The sequence below is a fragment of the Megalobrama amblycephala genome, linkage group LG1 (genome assembly GCF_018812025.1).
Source record: "Megalobrama amblycephala isolate DHTTF-2021 linkage group LG1, ASM1881202v1, whole genome shotgun sequence".
In the NCBI taxonomy this organism is placed as follows: domain Eukaryota; kingdom Metazoa; phylum Chordata; class Actinopteri; order Cypriniformes; family Xenocyprididae; genus Megalobrama; species Megalobrama amblycephala.
The window spans coordinates 18,676,613-18,693,529 of NC_063044.1; the positions used below are offsets into that span (position 1 = coordinate 18,676,613).

At 37.0% G+C, this 16,917-nt stretch overlaps 1 protein-coding gene across 4 annotated transcripts in view; it reads left to right on the top strand.

The window, feature by feature from the left end:
- Positions 1–16,917, top strand: part of top2b (DNA topoisomerase II beta) — a 73,958-nt gene that overhangs the window by 13,364 nt on the left and 43,677 nt on the right. For all 4 annotated transcript variants that reach the window (XR_007184196.1, XR_007184197.1, XM_048185018.1 and 1 more), the window contains exons 6-11: positions 4,101–4,198; positions 4,329–4,541; positions 4,685–4,858; positions 8,048–8,149; positions 8,282–8,419; positions 8,751–8,889. Coding sequence is in view for 2 of the 4 variants with exons in the window: in XM_048185018.1 (XP_048040975.1) it covers positions 4,101–4,198; positions 4,329–4,541; positions 4,685–4,858; positions 8,048–8,149; positions 8,282–8,419; positions 8,751–8,889 (864 nt within the window). In the remaining 2 variants the exon portion in view is untranslated. The remainder of the gene's footprint in view (positions 1–4,100; positions 4,199–4,328; positions 4,542–4,684; positions 4,859–8,047; positions 8,150–8,281; positions 8,420–8,750; positions 8,890–16,917) is intronic.

A 16,917-nucleotide genomic window follows, 5' to 3' on the forward strand; every position in this document is an offset into this window, starting at 1 on the left:
CATGTTTATCTTTCAACAATTTTTGTTGTGCCATTAACGCAGCCAACTCAGCCTCTGCTTTAAGACGTACAGAAGAAGTAGATGATGCCACAGATCTTTTTCCCACAGATGAACTGTTATTTTTAGATGTTCTACTCCCCACATTTGATACACTGTCACTTGGATTAATTTCATCTTGTAAATTATCTGATGAAACAATGGATGAGGCATGGACTAGCACTCGAGGATTAGGAACTTCTTCCTGCATAGCACCAGCACCTGACTGAACAGAAATAACATTCTCCAATGATCCCTCTGGTTCACTCAACCAATGTTGAACCGCATCTTTAAATGTGTTACTGTATTTCATAATACTCAAGAACCATTCATTTTGTTTTTCCTGTTCATCTTCAGGAAGTAGAGGAATAACCATGTCATGCAACTTATTAGCATCTTCACAAAGCTGAGCAAGAGTTTTAAACATGATTTGCACTTGAGCAGCATTTTCCTTTCTTTTCATCAAACTTTTAATCTCTGGTATCAGCCCTTTAATTTTATTTACATTTGTTTTTCGTTCTTTTTGCAAGCTTTCAATTTTGTTCGCCAAGGCCTTTGCAGTGAGTTTAGTTTCTCTTTTACCGCAATCCATTTCAAAGCCAATGACATCATCAGCACTCATATTTGCTTGTCCACAATATTCGCATATGCCATCAAATTCTCCAACAACATCACAGCAACACAAAATCAAACGCGGTCAACTCCATAAACATCGCAACATTGTCTTCAACAAACAGACCGCCAAACAAACTTTAAACACCAGAGCTCTGGACAACATCAACTAAAGCCAAACAACAAACAATAACACAACCGCGCGATCATCCCCAATAGATAAACAACGTTCACAATTCAAACTGCGCGCATTCCAAAACTACACAGCTGATTAGTACAAAGCCCAGCAGGCTTACCTATGCGGTGATTGTTTGCATGCTTCTCTTCAGAGCTTTTCTGATCAATTTTCGTTGGCGTCGTTTTGCGGCTGTAGAATTCTTTTCCTTTTAGTTGAGCAGAATCCTACTCCTTGATGCGATCATGTAGGCTTAATCCGTTTGGCGCATCCGCTGAAAATGATTCTTTGTTGACATATTGTAGCGGCTACTATATCCTTTCTTAGCCGCTGAGAGACTAAGACAGGGATGGCATTGCTGACGCATAAATGAAATATCGGTAAGGCAAAGGTACTTCTAATAAACTTTTCTTTTTATTGCACAAACTGGTATTTCTGGATGGTAAAAAAGTTATGGTCAACAAAGAAATACATTGTCCCCGCTCACCCCCTCTCCCTGCCATTAATTAGTGAACAGGTGACTTATATTCCCATTCTTACACGTGACCCTGTGAACCCCAACCATGATCACGTGACATAAACAAAAACCCATTAACACTTTCATGTCTATTACATTAACTATTAATAAAAATGGGGACAATACATTTTTGAATGTTTTTGTTTTTTATTGTTCACTGTAAACCCTAATAAGTTGAGACTACTTTAATTTTATTATTTGGACTTTTGGTCTGGTTTTAATACAGTTCACCAAAAAACAATAACACTGTTAACCAAGCCTAACTAAAAAAGTATTACACTATTTTGAAAAATCACATTACAAAATTAAAACAACATAAATATGAGATAAGATAAATAAAATGGCATTTAACAAATATTTTTAACATTTATTATTGAATTTAATATTTTCATTTTCATGAGCTGTTTATAGGCTACTGTACAGAAATTACAACTTTTTAAACGTTTAACTATTTTTAACTATTATTCTGCATTTTAGACTCATTTTAAGCACTAAGTTGCAAGTGTATTATTATTTTATTATATTTGTTTTATTTATTCATATCTGAGTGTACCTTCACCTCGTGATACAGTTAAGACCAGTGTGGAAATTGCTGCTTTGTGACTGAGGACGTTTAAATAGTCCAAAACAATCCCGCACCTTGTTTAAGCCCCGTTATAAAACACATAACCGTATTACTTTAATTTAACATGAACAGTATGTTACTACCTTAAAAGTTGAAACCAATAACGATGTTTCTTTTGATAATTGATGATAATGACGCTCTGCTCTGGTCCAGGTTACGTTCTTCATGAAGTAGCGGCGCGCGCGCGACCAAGTGTAGCAGTGACAGTGTAGCTGCACAGCCCCCTCTGTTGGTGAATATAATCACCACACGATTGCTCCGATATAACCAACAGGCTGCTGTGTGTTGGTCAGGCTTTTTTGCAATGTATTTGCAGGTTATTTTGAACGAGCTATAAAGCGGGGGCATCACCGGCCAAACTGGCTAGTAAGTTTTTATTAACACCCGCCAAAATGAATTTTAACCCGCATTTGGCGGGTTGGCGGGTTGGCGGGTGTTAATTTAGAACCCTGGTTGTTAGTCTCGAGAGTATTTACATTAACCAATAAATACTTTGTTCTGCATTTAGTATTAGATTGTCCTGATGGACTAGGGGTAGAATTTTTGTTTAGCGTGCCAGAGGTTCTGGGTTCTAATCCGCCCTCGTGTAACTTTATTTATTTTTTTTCATTAAAACCAAATATGTTCATCTGTGATTGTTTATCAAGTGCAGGGACACGTTTATTTGCATTTTGCTTTGTGATTTCACCAGAACGAATAGAGTCTCCGGCCGCAACAACGTTAAGTGATCGTTTGAAGCGCTCGTCCATGTGTGTCCTCGGTCCAGTGTGCAGGACCGCCAAGAACACTTGTTGTGCTACTGATAACAGTGGCAATGAACACTCAACTTGATTTCAAAAACAACACATCCCAGCACCAGATCGCCTATTATTTAACACAAACTAACAAATTGCTAATCAGCTAGAGATGTTTCTTTTGTATTACTATACATCCGTGCTGCGAGATGTTTCAAAAAGTGGTATATATCGACCCTGGCAAAAAGTGGTGGGAACATGTCACACCCATCCCATCCGCAAATTACGCCTATGCTTAGGCCTGTTTCACACTAGACACCTAAGAAGTACATGTTTTACGGTGCCAATATTAACAGATTACAGAGCAGGAGTATTTAATTATGAATATGATATGAATGATATGAATAATAAAAGGTAAGGGGAGATTTTATATCATTATTTATACAACCAGATATATGGGACATTGAAGGGCTTGTGAATGAGAAAAATAGGGTTCAGGGTTATTTTCTAAAGGGTTAATTCACCAAAAAATGAAAAAGCTGTCATCATTTACTCACCCTCATGTCGTTCCAAACCTGTAAGACTTTTGTTAATCTTCAGAACACAAATTAAGATATTTTAAATGAAATCTGAGCGACCATAGACAATTTTTAATATTTTCCTTAAACCACAAACAAACAATATACATAAAACACTCTCATCATGAGAAGAAAACAGAGTTACTATAACTAGTAATGTTATTTTCTAAAAGCAACACGTTAACTTGTCACAAACCTAGTTTATTTGAATGGTCAGAGTCATGAAGATAAAAATATTTTTACTTTGCTGCATTCTCATTTTCTGCCACGTTTTAGTGAAAATATTGATCTTTTGTTAAATCTATTTTGAAAGTATTAATTTATTGCTGCTCACCACGTTTCTGCTATTGTTGTTAAATAAATCTGAATTTCTTTTAGCGGAAGAGAGGAGCAACAAGCATGGAGCGGAAAGGGTTAAAATGAAAGGGCGTTTGGTGCTAGATACAAATATTACCGCATATAGCGGCGAAAGATCATTTTCATAATCATCTCCCTGAATGCTTGTGGTGTGTATGGCTCCATTGTTTTGACGCACTGCTCACATTTTAACTGTAGGATTAGTAAAAAAGCGCAACCGTTGTTATTGTCTCACAATCCGGATGGAACCAAGCTTTGTTTTTCATGCTGCTAAGAGGACCAGTAAGAATGTGACATGCATTTGCCCCTTACAAATAAATTCTATTAATTGCTATTAATAATCACCATTACAATATCAAGAGAAAATAATAATTTTTTGTCATGATCATACAGCCTTATGAAAATTAGATGCATTTTGTTCATGTTAAGGATGAGTGTTCATCTGATTGTATCAAACTTGTTTCAGGTGGCAGGAATGGATATGGTGCTAAACTGTGTAATATATTCAGCCTAAAGTTTACAGTGGAGACAGCCTGCAAGGAGTACAAACGCAGCTTCAAACAGGTACAGCCGTTTTACTGAAGGGTGATTTAGAATACTGGAAATACTATATGCTGTGGTTGCGATAAAACAGTGGCTATCTTGAAGTCTTACACATTTACTTAAAGTTTTTCTCCGCCCATCTCTCCCAAAGACATGGCAGGAGAACATGGGAAAGACCAGTGAGGCGAAGATCAAGTACTTTGAAGGGGAAGACTTCACGTGTGTCACCTTCCAGCCTGATCTGGCCAAATTCAAGATGGAGAAACTGGACAAGGACATTGTGGCTCTGCTAACACGCAGGGCGTATGATGTGGCCGGTTCTTGTAGGGGCATTAAAGTCATGCTTAATGGAAAGAAGCTACCTGTAAGTCACTGTCATTTCCTTAAGTAAAAAAGAGCTTTCTATACAACATTGTGATGAGGTTTTACTTTTAAATTTAAAAGACAGACAAACATTTCTAGACAGTCGTCTCTCTCATGAGCATGTATTTGTGTCTTGTGCTGCAGGTGAATGGTTTCCGCAGTTATGTGGATCTCTATGTGAAGGATAAACTGGATGAGACGGGAGTCGCTCTAAAAGTGGTGAATGAGACGGTGAATGAGCGCTGGGAAGTGTGTCTCACCATGAGTGAGAAGGGCTTCCAACAAATCAGCTTCGTCAACAGCATTGCCACCACCAAGGTCTCTGAAACACACTTTTACTTATTCCTGAAACGAGGGATGTAGAAAATTACATATTTTTCAGAATTACCGGATGGCTGTCTAAACGACTTGATAAAGCTGCAGTCCGTAACTTTTTTAAAAATGAAAAATGATCCAGAATAAATTTTTGAGCAAGTACATATCCAGCCAGTGTTCAAAACTATCTCCTTACCTTTGCTCGATTCACAACAGTAAGCTTGTAATAATGTTTTATAATAAGAGCGACCTGGTGGATTTCCATGGGAAATTCGAGCATGCAGCCATTCGTCTTTGCGTCATTACGTCACGTCTGTAAACAGAAAGGAAGGAGTTTCCGGCTAGTCAGCTTTATCATGTGAGGATGCTGCTGGTAGTGGATCATTTATAGCCTTTTCTCACAGCAGCTGAAATAATTAAACTCATCATTTTGGTGGCGGATTGTAATCCAGAAAGGTCCAAATGGCAATCATCAGTGATTCACCTGTAGTCAAAAAGCAAAAGACTTTGGACTGCGGAGTGGCTACAGAAATTGAAATCTGCAAGTAACACTAATACACACTAAATACACATAGTCATGCAATGCTGATGTTGTTAACATTTATCAATTTGAGAACAAAGTATAACAGTAACAATAATTTGCACGGTTTGGCATGATCCGAGCTAAGCGATCGTTAGATCTAATCACCATTAGCAACACGATTTATTGTAGCCTAATGCTTTTTGACTCAGTTGGTCAGAACCAAAGTAGCAGAAATGTTACTTACTTGTTCAGATGATATTTTCCAGTGAATCTGTGATTCTGAAATACAGTATCCACATCGTCGTGGTTATTGACAAGCAAACATTATATTCATCCGCTGAGGAGCCGTGCCGATGCACAACGCACGTAACGATAACAATTCCGCATATGACTGCAATCGTAGGTTTCAAACAGAGATGGCAACAAAGAGGAAAAATGCCGGACTGCAGCTTTAATTGAAACCTCTGTATAATTAAATAGCTTTAAGTATGCCAGACCCCAATCTGACAGTTTTAGTATAGCAGTGGTGCTTTAAAGGGAATGAATTTAAAGATGCAACATTTCGAGGGTTGTACCAACTAGTGTTGTCAAAAATAATTGATATTTTGTTACATATCGACACTGAAATATCAGAAACGATACCAATACAATGTAGTACAGATACACTAGGGCTGGACGATATGGCCAAAATTTATATCACGATATAATTCTTAATTTCGGTCGATACGATATAATTCCGATATCGATATGAACTATATAATAGCCTCAGAAAAACTGCCAAGAACGGCCACAACGGATGTCTGTACCTACAAACGTCTGAAAAATGAATTTGCCAAATCTATGAAATCTCTTCCTATAAAACTATATAATATTTTAGAAATAAAAACAGTACAAATAAATTTATGTTCAGCTTTTATTTGTATTTAGCTTTCATACAAACATAAAAATAAACATAAGACTCACTCACTTTAGTAATATTAATACCTTTAACATTAAACTATAACGTAGGCTGATTTTATTATTCTTAAAGGGCCATGAAACCCCAAAACACTTTTTTTGAGATGTAAACAGATATGTATAGGCTGCACATCATTGAAAACACTAAAGGTAGCCTACTCAATGTTATTCATAAGTGAAAAATAGTTATTTTTGTATTTTTCATAGCGATTTCTGTCTTCCTGTTTGAAAAGCTGAGTCGGAGCAACGTCACAAAATCTATGTATGGGCATTGTCGAACATGCTGACGTAGACCGTTTCGAGCGAATCTCGGCATATATATTCATGACATAAAGCTCATTTAATCCAATCACTGCGCTGTAGTATGCATAAGATTATAATTTCAGTATTATGCATGAGGAAGCATCACTTCTCTCGGAAGTGGATTGTTTTGCTGTAATCTACCATCACAAATGGAAAATATGTTCGCATGAGATCGCATTACAGCGGAGAATTCAAATAACACAAAAGTGCTGCTCATTCACCTCTGCCTGCTCTAGCTGCGCTCAAATACGCAAGCCGTAGGCTGTTTACCTCAGCACAGCACGTGTGTTGTTTGTATTTTGCTCGCGATGCGGTAAGAACTGGAGTTTGAATACGAACACATGAAAAATACGATTGTTTTTATGATATACAGGCGGAGCGCGCATATGCTCGGTTTCAGCGCGGAGCTCCGCGATGAGTTTAATAACACTAGCCATGTGACACATAGCTCATACAGAATAAAGTATCCGTGTTTAAAGTTTTTATTTCATTTTCAATTTTATTCTCCTGCACCAAACATTAACCAGCACGGTGTAGTTATGCACACATATTTTCATCAAGTTGTGGAAGCTTGTTCCGTCGCATTTGCATCAGCTGTACTCATTTTGTAAAACTTGCCGCGTTCGCGTTTGGTCTTAGCGTACAACTGTTGAGCACTGGCTGGTGGCTGCATGTCTCTGTGGTGTACGTCATCACGCAAATAGCCAATCGCGTTCTGTTCACGGCTGCGCCTCAAGTCAGTGATGCTGTAGGCCTAATGTATATATCGAAATACCGGAAATGTATTTAAAAATCATATCACCGTTATCGAAAAAAATTATATCGCAATATATATTGATATTGAATTATTGCCCAGCCCTAAGATACACCAATACCAGCTGCGCTTTCTCTTCTCTGACAGTGGTTTGACATGCACCCGCCTCCTTACATTCAGTCATCTCATTTACTCCTAGTTAAATAGTGTTGGTGTGATCGGGTCTAAATTTTGGCGCATAATTGTGCATAATTCTACTCATTCCTGCAGATTTTGTGCTTTATTTGTGCTATTGTTAGTAATTTGTTTATGTTCTTATTTTATTGCTGTTTACTTGTCTTTTTAAAATTCAGTTTACAGTTTGAAATCAAGCTACCCTATTGTAAAAACACAAATACATGGAGTGAGCAAATATTTAAGATAATTGTAATGGTAATTGATCAACGTTTATAAATAAATAAAATCTTAAATTAAAATCTGTCATCATATGAAGTGATCTCTTCAGAAGAAATTATTGATTGCCTAGACCTGGGGTGGTGAAATCGGGTCCTGGAGAGCCACAGTCCTACAGAGTTCAGCTCCAACCCTGTTAAAAACTTAAGATGCTTCTTTTATTTAAAGTCATATAATACTCATGAGCTGTGTGATATCTTAGGGTGGAAGACATGTTGACTATGTTGTGGACCAAATAGTGGCAAAACTGATTGAAGTGGTGAAGAAGAAGAACAAAGCTGGAGTCTCTGTGAAACCATTCCAGGTGTATATCCACTGCTCAACACTTATAACATATAATATCTATTTAGGCACTTTTTCAGTCTCTTAAGATGCTGGGTGCTAAGAATTCACTATTTCAACTGTTATAAGAAAATATATATTTTTAAAATTTCAGGTTAAAAACCATCTGTGGGTGTTTGTTAATGCCCTGATCGAGAACCCAACCTTTGATTCCCAGACCAAGGAGAACATGACTCTACAGACCAAAAGCTTTGGCTCCAAATGTGCTCTCTCTGAGAAATTCATCAGAGCTGTAAGTGTGTGATTATCTCTTATCTTGATTATGATGCTGATTTCAATTCCACGGTTTATATGAAATGTTGCACTTACTGTAACAGTAAAACTTTGCACTTAATGTTTCACATTTTAATTTTAGACTCCCTTTCATTATCAAAAGCTTCTGGACATAACAAAAATAATTGCATGTATTGAAGTCGGCATGAAACTGAAGTTGTGACAAATGAGTGGTGCACAAGACATCACGTAACATGTATTAAGAATATCAACTGGGCCGATTTTGTTTTAATGCCATCTTCAATAACCATTGAGTTGTGGTAATATCTGAGCTATTTATCCCATCATAGGCCACAAACTGTGGTATTGTGGAGAGCATTCTGAACTGGGTGAAGTTTAAGGCTCAGACACAGCTGAACAAGAAATGCTCCTCTGTCAAACACAGCAAGATTAAAGGAATTCCCAAACTAGACGACGCCAATGATGCTGGTGAGTCCACCACAGATAAACCCCTTTGCTGTGCCATATCAGCATATTTTAAAGATCATGTTCTGCTCATTCGGGACCAAAAATCATATCTCTGTGTTTTTAGACTGAATATGTGATATATATCTTGGTATTTTCTATGAAGTAGGCTAAATGTTCAGGTTTTAGTTCATAAGACAATGGGTAAATGTAGACAGCAAAGCAGTTTGTTTTAGGGCAAAAGTATTTTCGAGGTGTGAAGGCTTTACATTACAGCAGCAAGTTTAACCCACTCTTCATACTGCAGTTTATGGTGCTGTTGTAAATTTTGGAAGAGATTTGTTGTAGGGCTGCATGATTTGGAGAAAAAATAGAATTGCGATTTTTTTGTGATTAATTATAATTATTATTATCATTATTGCTAAATAAAAATATTAAACCAAATAAGAAATATTACTGTTGTAATAACTTTCATTATTAAATATAAAAATTGAGTTTTTAAGGATAAATATAACAGTAATAATGAGAAAATAATAATAATAATTTTATTTTACAGAAATAAAAGCAGATTGAGCAGGTACTATAAATATGTCTTGCAGAAGTACTGTAATATAACACACGTCATTCCAGGAAATCCCCTATGGGCATCATACTGAATAAAAAGAAGATAGAAACACTTTGATTGATTAAACATGAATATAGTAAACACACGACTATGACATTACATGATTTATTTGTGCTCTTTAAGTCTTCTCGGGTATTTCCATAATACTTAATAATAAAGTTTATTTATACTTATATTTATATATTTATTAGGGGTGTAACGATTTATTGTAGTATGATATTTCACGATGCAAACATGTTACGATATGCATTGTAGAGTGATGGCGATACTTTTACGATATGACGGCAGTTTAATCTTATTGGTTGAGCTGCCGACGTGACCTACTCTGCAAGGTGGCAGTGAGAGAAGCCGGTTGTCACCGCATATAAATGGTGTGTCTCAATCAGCTCTCTAGTTCAGTAAGTGTTTCGGGCACACATTGAATCTTGCAAGCAGGTTTAAACGTTTCTCATGTCAGTCTCTTGCATGGTCGCGTGAAAAAAGTTGTGGCTTTCTTTCACCGCAGTGCCACAGCAACAGCTGTGCTCACAGAAAAGCAAAAGACGCTTGCGATGCTTTGCTTTAAGAAGTTCTGTGGGGCCGTTCACATATTGCGTCTTTTCCGCGTGCAAGTCAGTTATTTTTTTCAAATGTAGCCGCGCGGCAGGCACGCTCATACTGGGATCAACGCGGTCGCGACGCACATGAAATTCTCAACTTTTCAGAATGCCGCAAGCGCACCGCATGTCGTGTGACAAGAATCAACCGATCAGCTATGGCCTTTCCGTAACAAAACATCAAAAGCTCAGCCGAACAGCTGATCATAGCTGTACATGGTGGTTTTTATATCTTATCTCCATCAATATATCTCATAGCTAGTAAAACTAATGCAAGGGCTAGAAATCATTTATCCTATGCAGAATCATACTGATCCTCTTGGAGAGCTCAGTTCATGGTTGCATAGCAACGACCGACGCCACGGGAGTGCAAGCGCTTTGGAAAGAAGGAGAAGCGGTGCGGCCGCGCCTTCCACGCGTTTTTAGACGCGATATGTGAACGGCCCCTATTCATAATTCTAAGTTCATGTTAAATTTAACATTTTTTTTCAGTGACAGACAGCCCTATTGAACTGTTAATTTGAATACAGAAGGTTTTTATAAAGCCTTGAAATGTGATCTTGTATGTACAACAAGGAAAATTATTGAAATTTGTTCATGTTGAATAAATCTTGTTTGAACTTCAGTTTCATTTTGTTCAAAATATCGTGATACGTATCGTATCGTGAACTCCGTATCGAGATACGTACCGTATCGTGACCTGAGCGTATCGTTACACCCCTAATATTTATATTTATATTGCAATGCTAATCAAACTAATCTAATCAATGTTGGTCAAAATGCTATTTCAAACACTCGACTGATGTTATGAAGTGAGTTTGGAGTAAAAACACATTATTAAATGTTGTCTTTTGTTGGACAAGAGGTTCGTAAAGGCTTCTCATGTTTGGAAAGTTTGTATGTTAAGCCCTGTTTCCATCTGGTATTAAGATGCGCTTTGGTCAATCAGATCACCGGTGGACTTCACCAGCTAAATACAGGTGTGAACAGGGTGTTAAACGTTTTGAGCTTGTCCACTTTCGACCACTTCCAGAGGTAGTCAAAAATGCTTTTGACCGGATTGTTTTCATAGTGGAAACGCTCATGTGGTCGAATGTGTTCGAACAGCCCAAAAGCGTGCTAGCCAGACGGGATTTAAACTTCATCGGCTGGAGACCCAAGTTTGGTTTGAAGATGAAAAACATTCCAAGCACAATGTTCTTTCACCATTACTGATTTCTAACATGAACTTACCACGTTTGGTGTGGTCTTGCGGCTGTCAGAGCAGAAACAAAAGCTAATGCTCTCTGTATGTTTTCCGTTGTCTCTGGGCGCGTAAATTGCACAAGCTTGTTTTGTCCATTAGTTTGAGAGATCTGAAAAAGCCAGGTGGAGCCAGCAGTGCTTTCAGATGGAGCGTCATTTACTACTGATCACAAAGCCGGTCTTCACTAACATGCTGTGTACATATTCATATAATTAAAAATCTGAAAAAATCACAGGCTTTGCTATATCATATTCACACTAAGCCAAATCACGATTTTGGTTCGATTTCGATTAATCGTGCAGCCCTAATTTGAAATACTTTTGGGTGCAGCCTGTTTATGGCATTCCCTACTTCAGGGGTTCTCAACCTTTTGCAAGCTGGGCCCCCCCAAAGCTGGTTCATTGCAGTTGGGGCCCCAGTGCGTGTGAGCATTTCACAAAAACTAAAGGAAAGCTTTAACTGTAGCCTATATTCTGACTAGTTTATTCGTTTATATATGTCAACCAGTGTCACTTTTAACAGTGACTACAAAACAGCCAATAAATGTGGCCGTACATGTACACAATAATATAAAACAAACACTGTATAAGTGTATTTTCAACCTGTTCTGAACAGTAAAGTGAAATATCCAAACTGCCCAATCTACAATGTTTAGATGAAGGTAAATGTGAGCCATAACATCACATTGTATCACACTGGAACTGCAATGTCAAAAATGATTACAGTATTTCTATATTTTGAACAACTATGAGTCTTAAGGTCAAAAACAAATAAAAATCAAAAGTACTGGTAAAAGTTAATATTTGGTAAGCTCAACTACCAAAGTGATTGCATTTTTTAAATTATGGCAAACAATGCCATATGCCATTAATAAATCATCTAAAACAACTTGGTGAAGACATTTGCATACTTGGATGATGGCTTAGGATGCATGGGTCCAATCCCACAAAGAGCCTCTGATATACAGTATCTCAAAAGTGTTCACCAGTTTTGAGGGAAACATGAGGTCGAGGGCATAGGTATGTCCAAACAGGAGGCAGCACGCTTTCAACAGATTTAGCACCTCTGGCCACGGGCTGTCCTTCCTTCTATGATAATCCCAATCGTTTCGGGCTGATGGCACATGTAAATTTTCAGTGAGCAACTGCCAAGCTCAGCGTGCACCTCTGTTTCATCATGACTTTATTGGTGGAGACAAAAAAGAATCAAAAGTTTGGTCAGACAAACAGGTAATGAGATGAATATAGCAGACAGGTAGAAGACAGATAAGACACAAAGTCAAAATTGTACTTTTGTTGCTAAAGGTGGTGGATACTAGATGGACACTGTGGCTAGAGCATGTGACCAGAGTGAAGTCTACCATGACAATGCCATAGTGTGGGTACTATACAATCATGATCTACTGTAGCATGAGTGTTGTCTTTTTCTGGTTCAAAGGATGCATTACAATAAAACAATGCAATTGTCCTTGCCTGTACCCGATTGGTCATCACATTACTGTTTATTAAGCTACAGAGTTTAAATATCTTTCAAGAGCAAACATTATAACCCCATATCATCTCAATATTAATACATACAGACAGAAAAATAGACAAGTAGCTTTAAGCCCAATACATACGTGGTGGACACTGATGTGGTCTTCCTGTCTCTCCCCCATGTACTCAATCAGGCATCTCAGGACCACTTCTCTCCTTTTCTCCACAGAGGCATATGGTTCATGTCAAAAAGTACACTTTGATGATGTTGCCTTAAAAAGATGACAAAACAACATATTATTTTTACATTCAGTCTGGCATTGTTTATCAAGCAAACTGCCTCAGAGAAAGACTGACTGGTAATAAGAAACTGCTCTATTTGGTGATTTTTATTATTTATTATTTTTATTTTGTTTTTTGTTTTTTTTTGTGGGGAGAAGGAGACGATCATAGATGATCATATCTGCCTTCTATTGGTGGTAGGTACATAAAAACATCTTCAGAAATGTAATTGTATGGAGCTCAGCTCACACTATTGTTTGCATTTTTTTCTATGTTTTACTTACCTGGGAGTAGTTATAGCTGTAATTGTATTTATTCTGAAGTTTTTCTTACCTGGATGTGAAGATTGAAGACCTCAGGTAACAAAAGTGCTTTGGTATCTAAAGACCAGGAAAATGCATGTTAGAATAAGGTTAAGGTAAATGTAACTTATTTAAGAAATAGGTTAGAAATTAATTGTTATTAATTGACTATGCAGCATAAAAAATATCTAAAATCAGACGACTATCTGTTGCTGATAACACGATCACCCCACAACAGCGGCATTCCCCCACCAGAGACTGTGTTGTTAAAAGTGCTGTAGTCATGTCTACTATGTGTTTTAAGGCTACTTTGGCTTTAATTTTACAAATAATATATCTTTTAATCATTAGTTAGCGTTAACTTAAACTAATATTTGACAAATGATAAGGTAAAAGTAGAAAAAAAAAACTAGGAAAAAAACACGTTAATATTAGTACTACTATAGTTTAAGTTAACGCTAACTAACGATTAAAATATATATTATTGGTAAAATTAAAGCCAAAGTAGACTTAAAACACATAGTAGGCATGACTACAGCACTTATTTAATTTCATATTAACAACACAGTCTCAACTGCCGTTGTCTGCCGATCGTTGCCTACAAGACCACACTGTTTAGCACTGTGCAGCCATCTTAACATGCCATGTACGTGTGCAGGATAGCCAGCTATACAGTACAATTTGCAAACCTAACCTCAGCTCCCTAGTGGAGTAATCAACAATCAACATCAACAATCATTCGGCTAAATTTGCTCAGCTTACCGTGTTATCAGTCTCTGAAATTCAGATCCGCTGCAGCAAACAAACAGTTGAAGTGCCGAGAAAGATGCTGCATCTGCCTGGGAGTCCCGCCACCAGTGAAAAAGGGATAATGCCAACTTAAAAAATGTAAAATATTTATGTTTGATGAACACACCTGCCACACCGACAGCTGCTCTAATAAATTGTGTTATGTCAACTCACTTTTTTAACATTTCTTGTACACAACAACCATATACAAATAACTACTCAAATAAATTGCAATAGTTTTATATAAAATATATTGTTATATAAAAACTGAGGTATTTTAAGTAATGAGGAAGTATATTGATACTTTTTAGTATAAAACAAATAAAATAAACTAGATTACAACTATTTAAAGTATATAAAACCTACTTTGTGGGTGTAGCACTTTTTACAGTGTATATATATATATATATATATATATATATATATATATATATATATATATATATATATATAAACTAAATACGACCTCACGTTTTATACGTTTGCAGCCTCTGAAACTTCCGTCCGTCATAAAAATTAATTCGGATGGTTCGATTTTCTGCATTTTTCGCATCCGTAGCAAATATTTTGAGGGGTTTTTGACAATCGATCCTCCAAATGACGAATATGAAAAAACGAATACGACAGTTTCGGACTGAGTCAGGGTGCAAGGACCTTAAACTTTTGAGGCTTGTGCAGTTTCTCGAGGAGAAATCAAACAAATGAGCGCCGTTTTCTGAAGTCTATGAGCGCAGCACACACAAATAAACTAAACTGACATACTGCAGTTGAATTTCAAAATGTGGTGTTTTTATATTTATAACATTTGAATACAGTTCAGCAACATACATCACACGACCTGACGACCAAGAGAGCTGACAATTGACCATCACTTAATTGACCATCACCTCGCGATTGAAAATGTGACACTGATATGACAGTTCAACAAACAAGTTAATAATATTAAGTCACTTACATTTTAGACAAAATAATGACTGTCTATTTTAGCAGCGAAAATAGATCCGATGAATCCAAACAAAGATCACAACATAGCGCATCTCACAGCAACACTCAACCGTGTTTTGAATGATTCAGTGTTTTGAACAAATCGTTTGAGTCAAAGATTCAACCGCTTAATAAAACCGCTTATCACCTGCATTTGCGCCGATTTGCGCTCACTATCGACAAACCAATCAAATTTGTTCAAAACTTTTTTTTTAATCAGTCCAAACACATTTTAATTTTTATTCAGGAGTTATGTATATACAAAACTATAACGTTTTATGACAGTAGTTTAGTGATAAAAATTTTTGCAATTTTTTTTTTTTTTCAGTTTTTTTTTCCTCCCATCCTGTAGCCACTCGCGCCCCCCACCGGTTGAGAACCACTGCCCTACTTAAATGGTTTTGCTGCTCATCTGAACCTTTGAATTTGAATAATCTTCGATCTTTGAGCTGCTATGCGCTAAGGGGATTTGTGTGTGTGTGTTTTCACTTTCGGTAACTTACAGCAATGGAGATATGAGCTGTGTGTCATCTGAAGCTGCAGCTAATGTTTATTTTGATAATTGAATAATCTGTTGATTATTTCTTTAATAAATCAATTAATTAAATGATTTTAGATAAATGATCTTAATGTATTTAAATATTTGGGGGACTATTGTGGAAACATCCTAAACTCCAATGTTTACTCCAAAATCAAAAGAAAAAAAAGTATATTGTGCAGAAAGAAAATGAAGCCTATAGACCTGTTTTCACAAAGATGAAGAAGAAGAAGTTTTATTTATATAGCGCCTTTCCATAGCTCAAGGTCGCTACACATAGTGCTATACAATACATTTGCACATACACAATACAAACACATAAGGCCAGATTTAGCCACATTATCCAAAATACATATTGAAAAGATATGTTTTTAGCTGAGTTTTGAAGGCAGGCAAAGATGATATATTACGAAGTGTAAGGGGTAGCGAATTCCATAATTTAGGAGCATTAACACTAAATGACCTACCACCTACAGTGGACAGCCGAAAACGAGGAATGGACAAAAGACCAAGCTCAGATGATCTGAGGGACCAGGCAGGAGAGTAGGAGTGGAGTAGGTCAGACAGATATGGAGGCTCAAGACCATTTAAATGCCTTAAACGTTAGAAGTAATATCTTAAAGTGAAGACATGATGCCACAGGTAGCCAGTGAAGATCATGCAGTAGAGGAGTAATGTGAGCAGAGTGCCTGGTGGAGGTGAGAACTCTTGCTGCTGAGTTTTGAACATACTGTTAACCTTGATATGAGTTTTTTAGGCAGACCAAGAAATAGAGCATTGCAATAATCCAGACGTGATGTGATTAATGCATGAATTAAGATTTCAGCATCAGCTAGAGTGAGAGAAGGTCGAAGACGTGCAATATTACAAAGATGGAAAAAAGAGTTTACAGACAGATGAAGAAGGCTTAACATGAACCCCGTCAATTTCAAAGGACAGGTCCATCCTTTTGACTGGGGTAGCAGAGCCAATCATCAATATTTCAGTTTTGTTATTGTTTAGTTTAAGAAAATTCAAGGACATCCTATGCTTGATATCCCTGATACATGCAGTAAGTGAGTCAGGCAGGGATAGCCTATCAGAGCTGGTGGTAAGGTAGATTTGAATGTCATCAGCATAGCAATGAAATTGAAGTCCATGCATGCGTATGATGTCACCAAGTGGAGAAATATAAATGATAAACAGAAGTGGACCCAGAACTGAACCTTGAGGAAC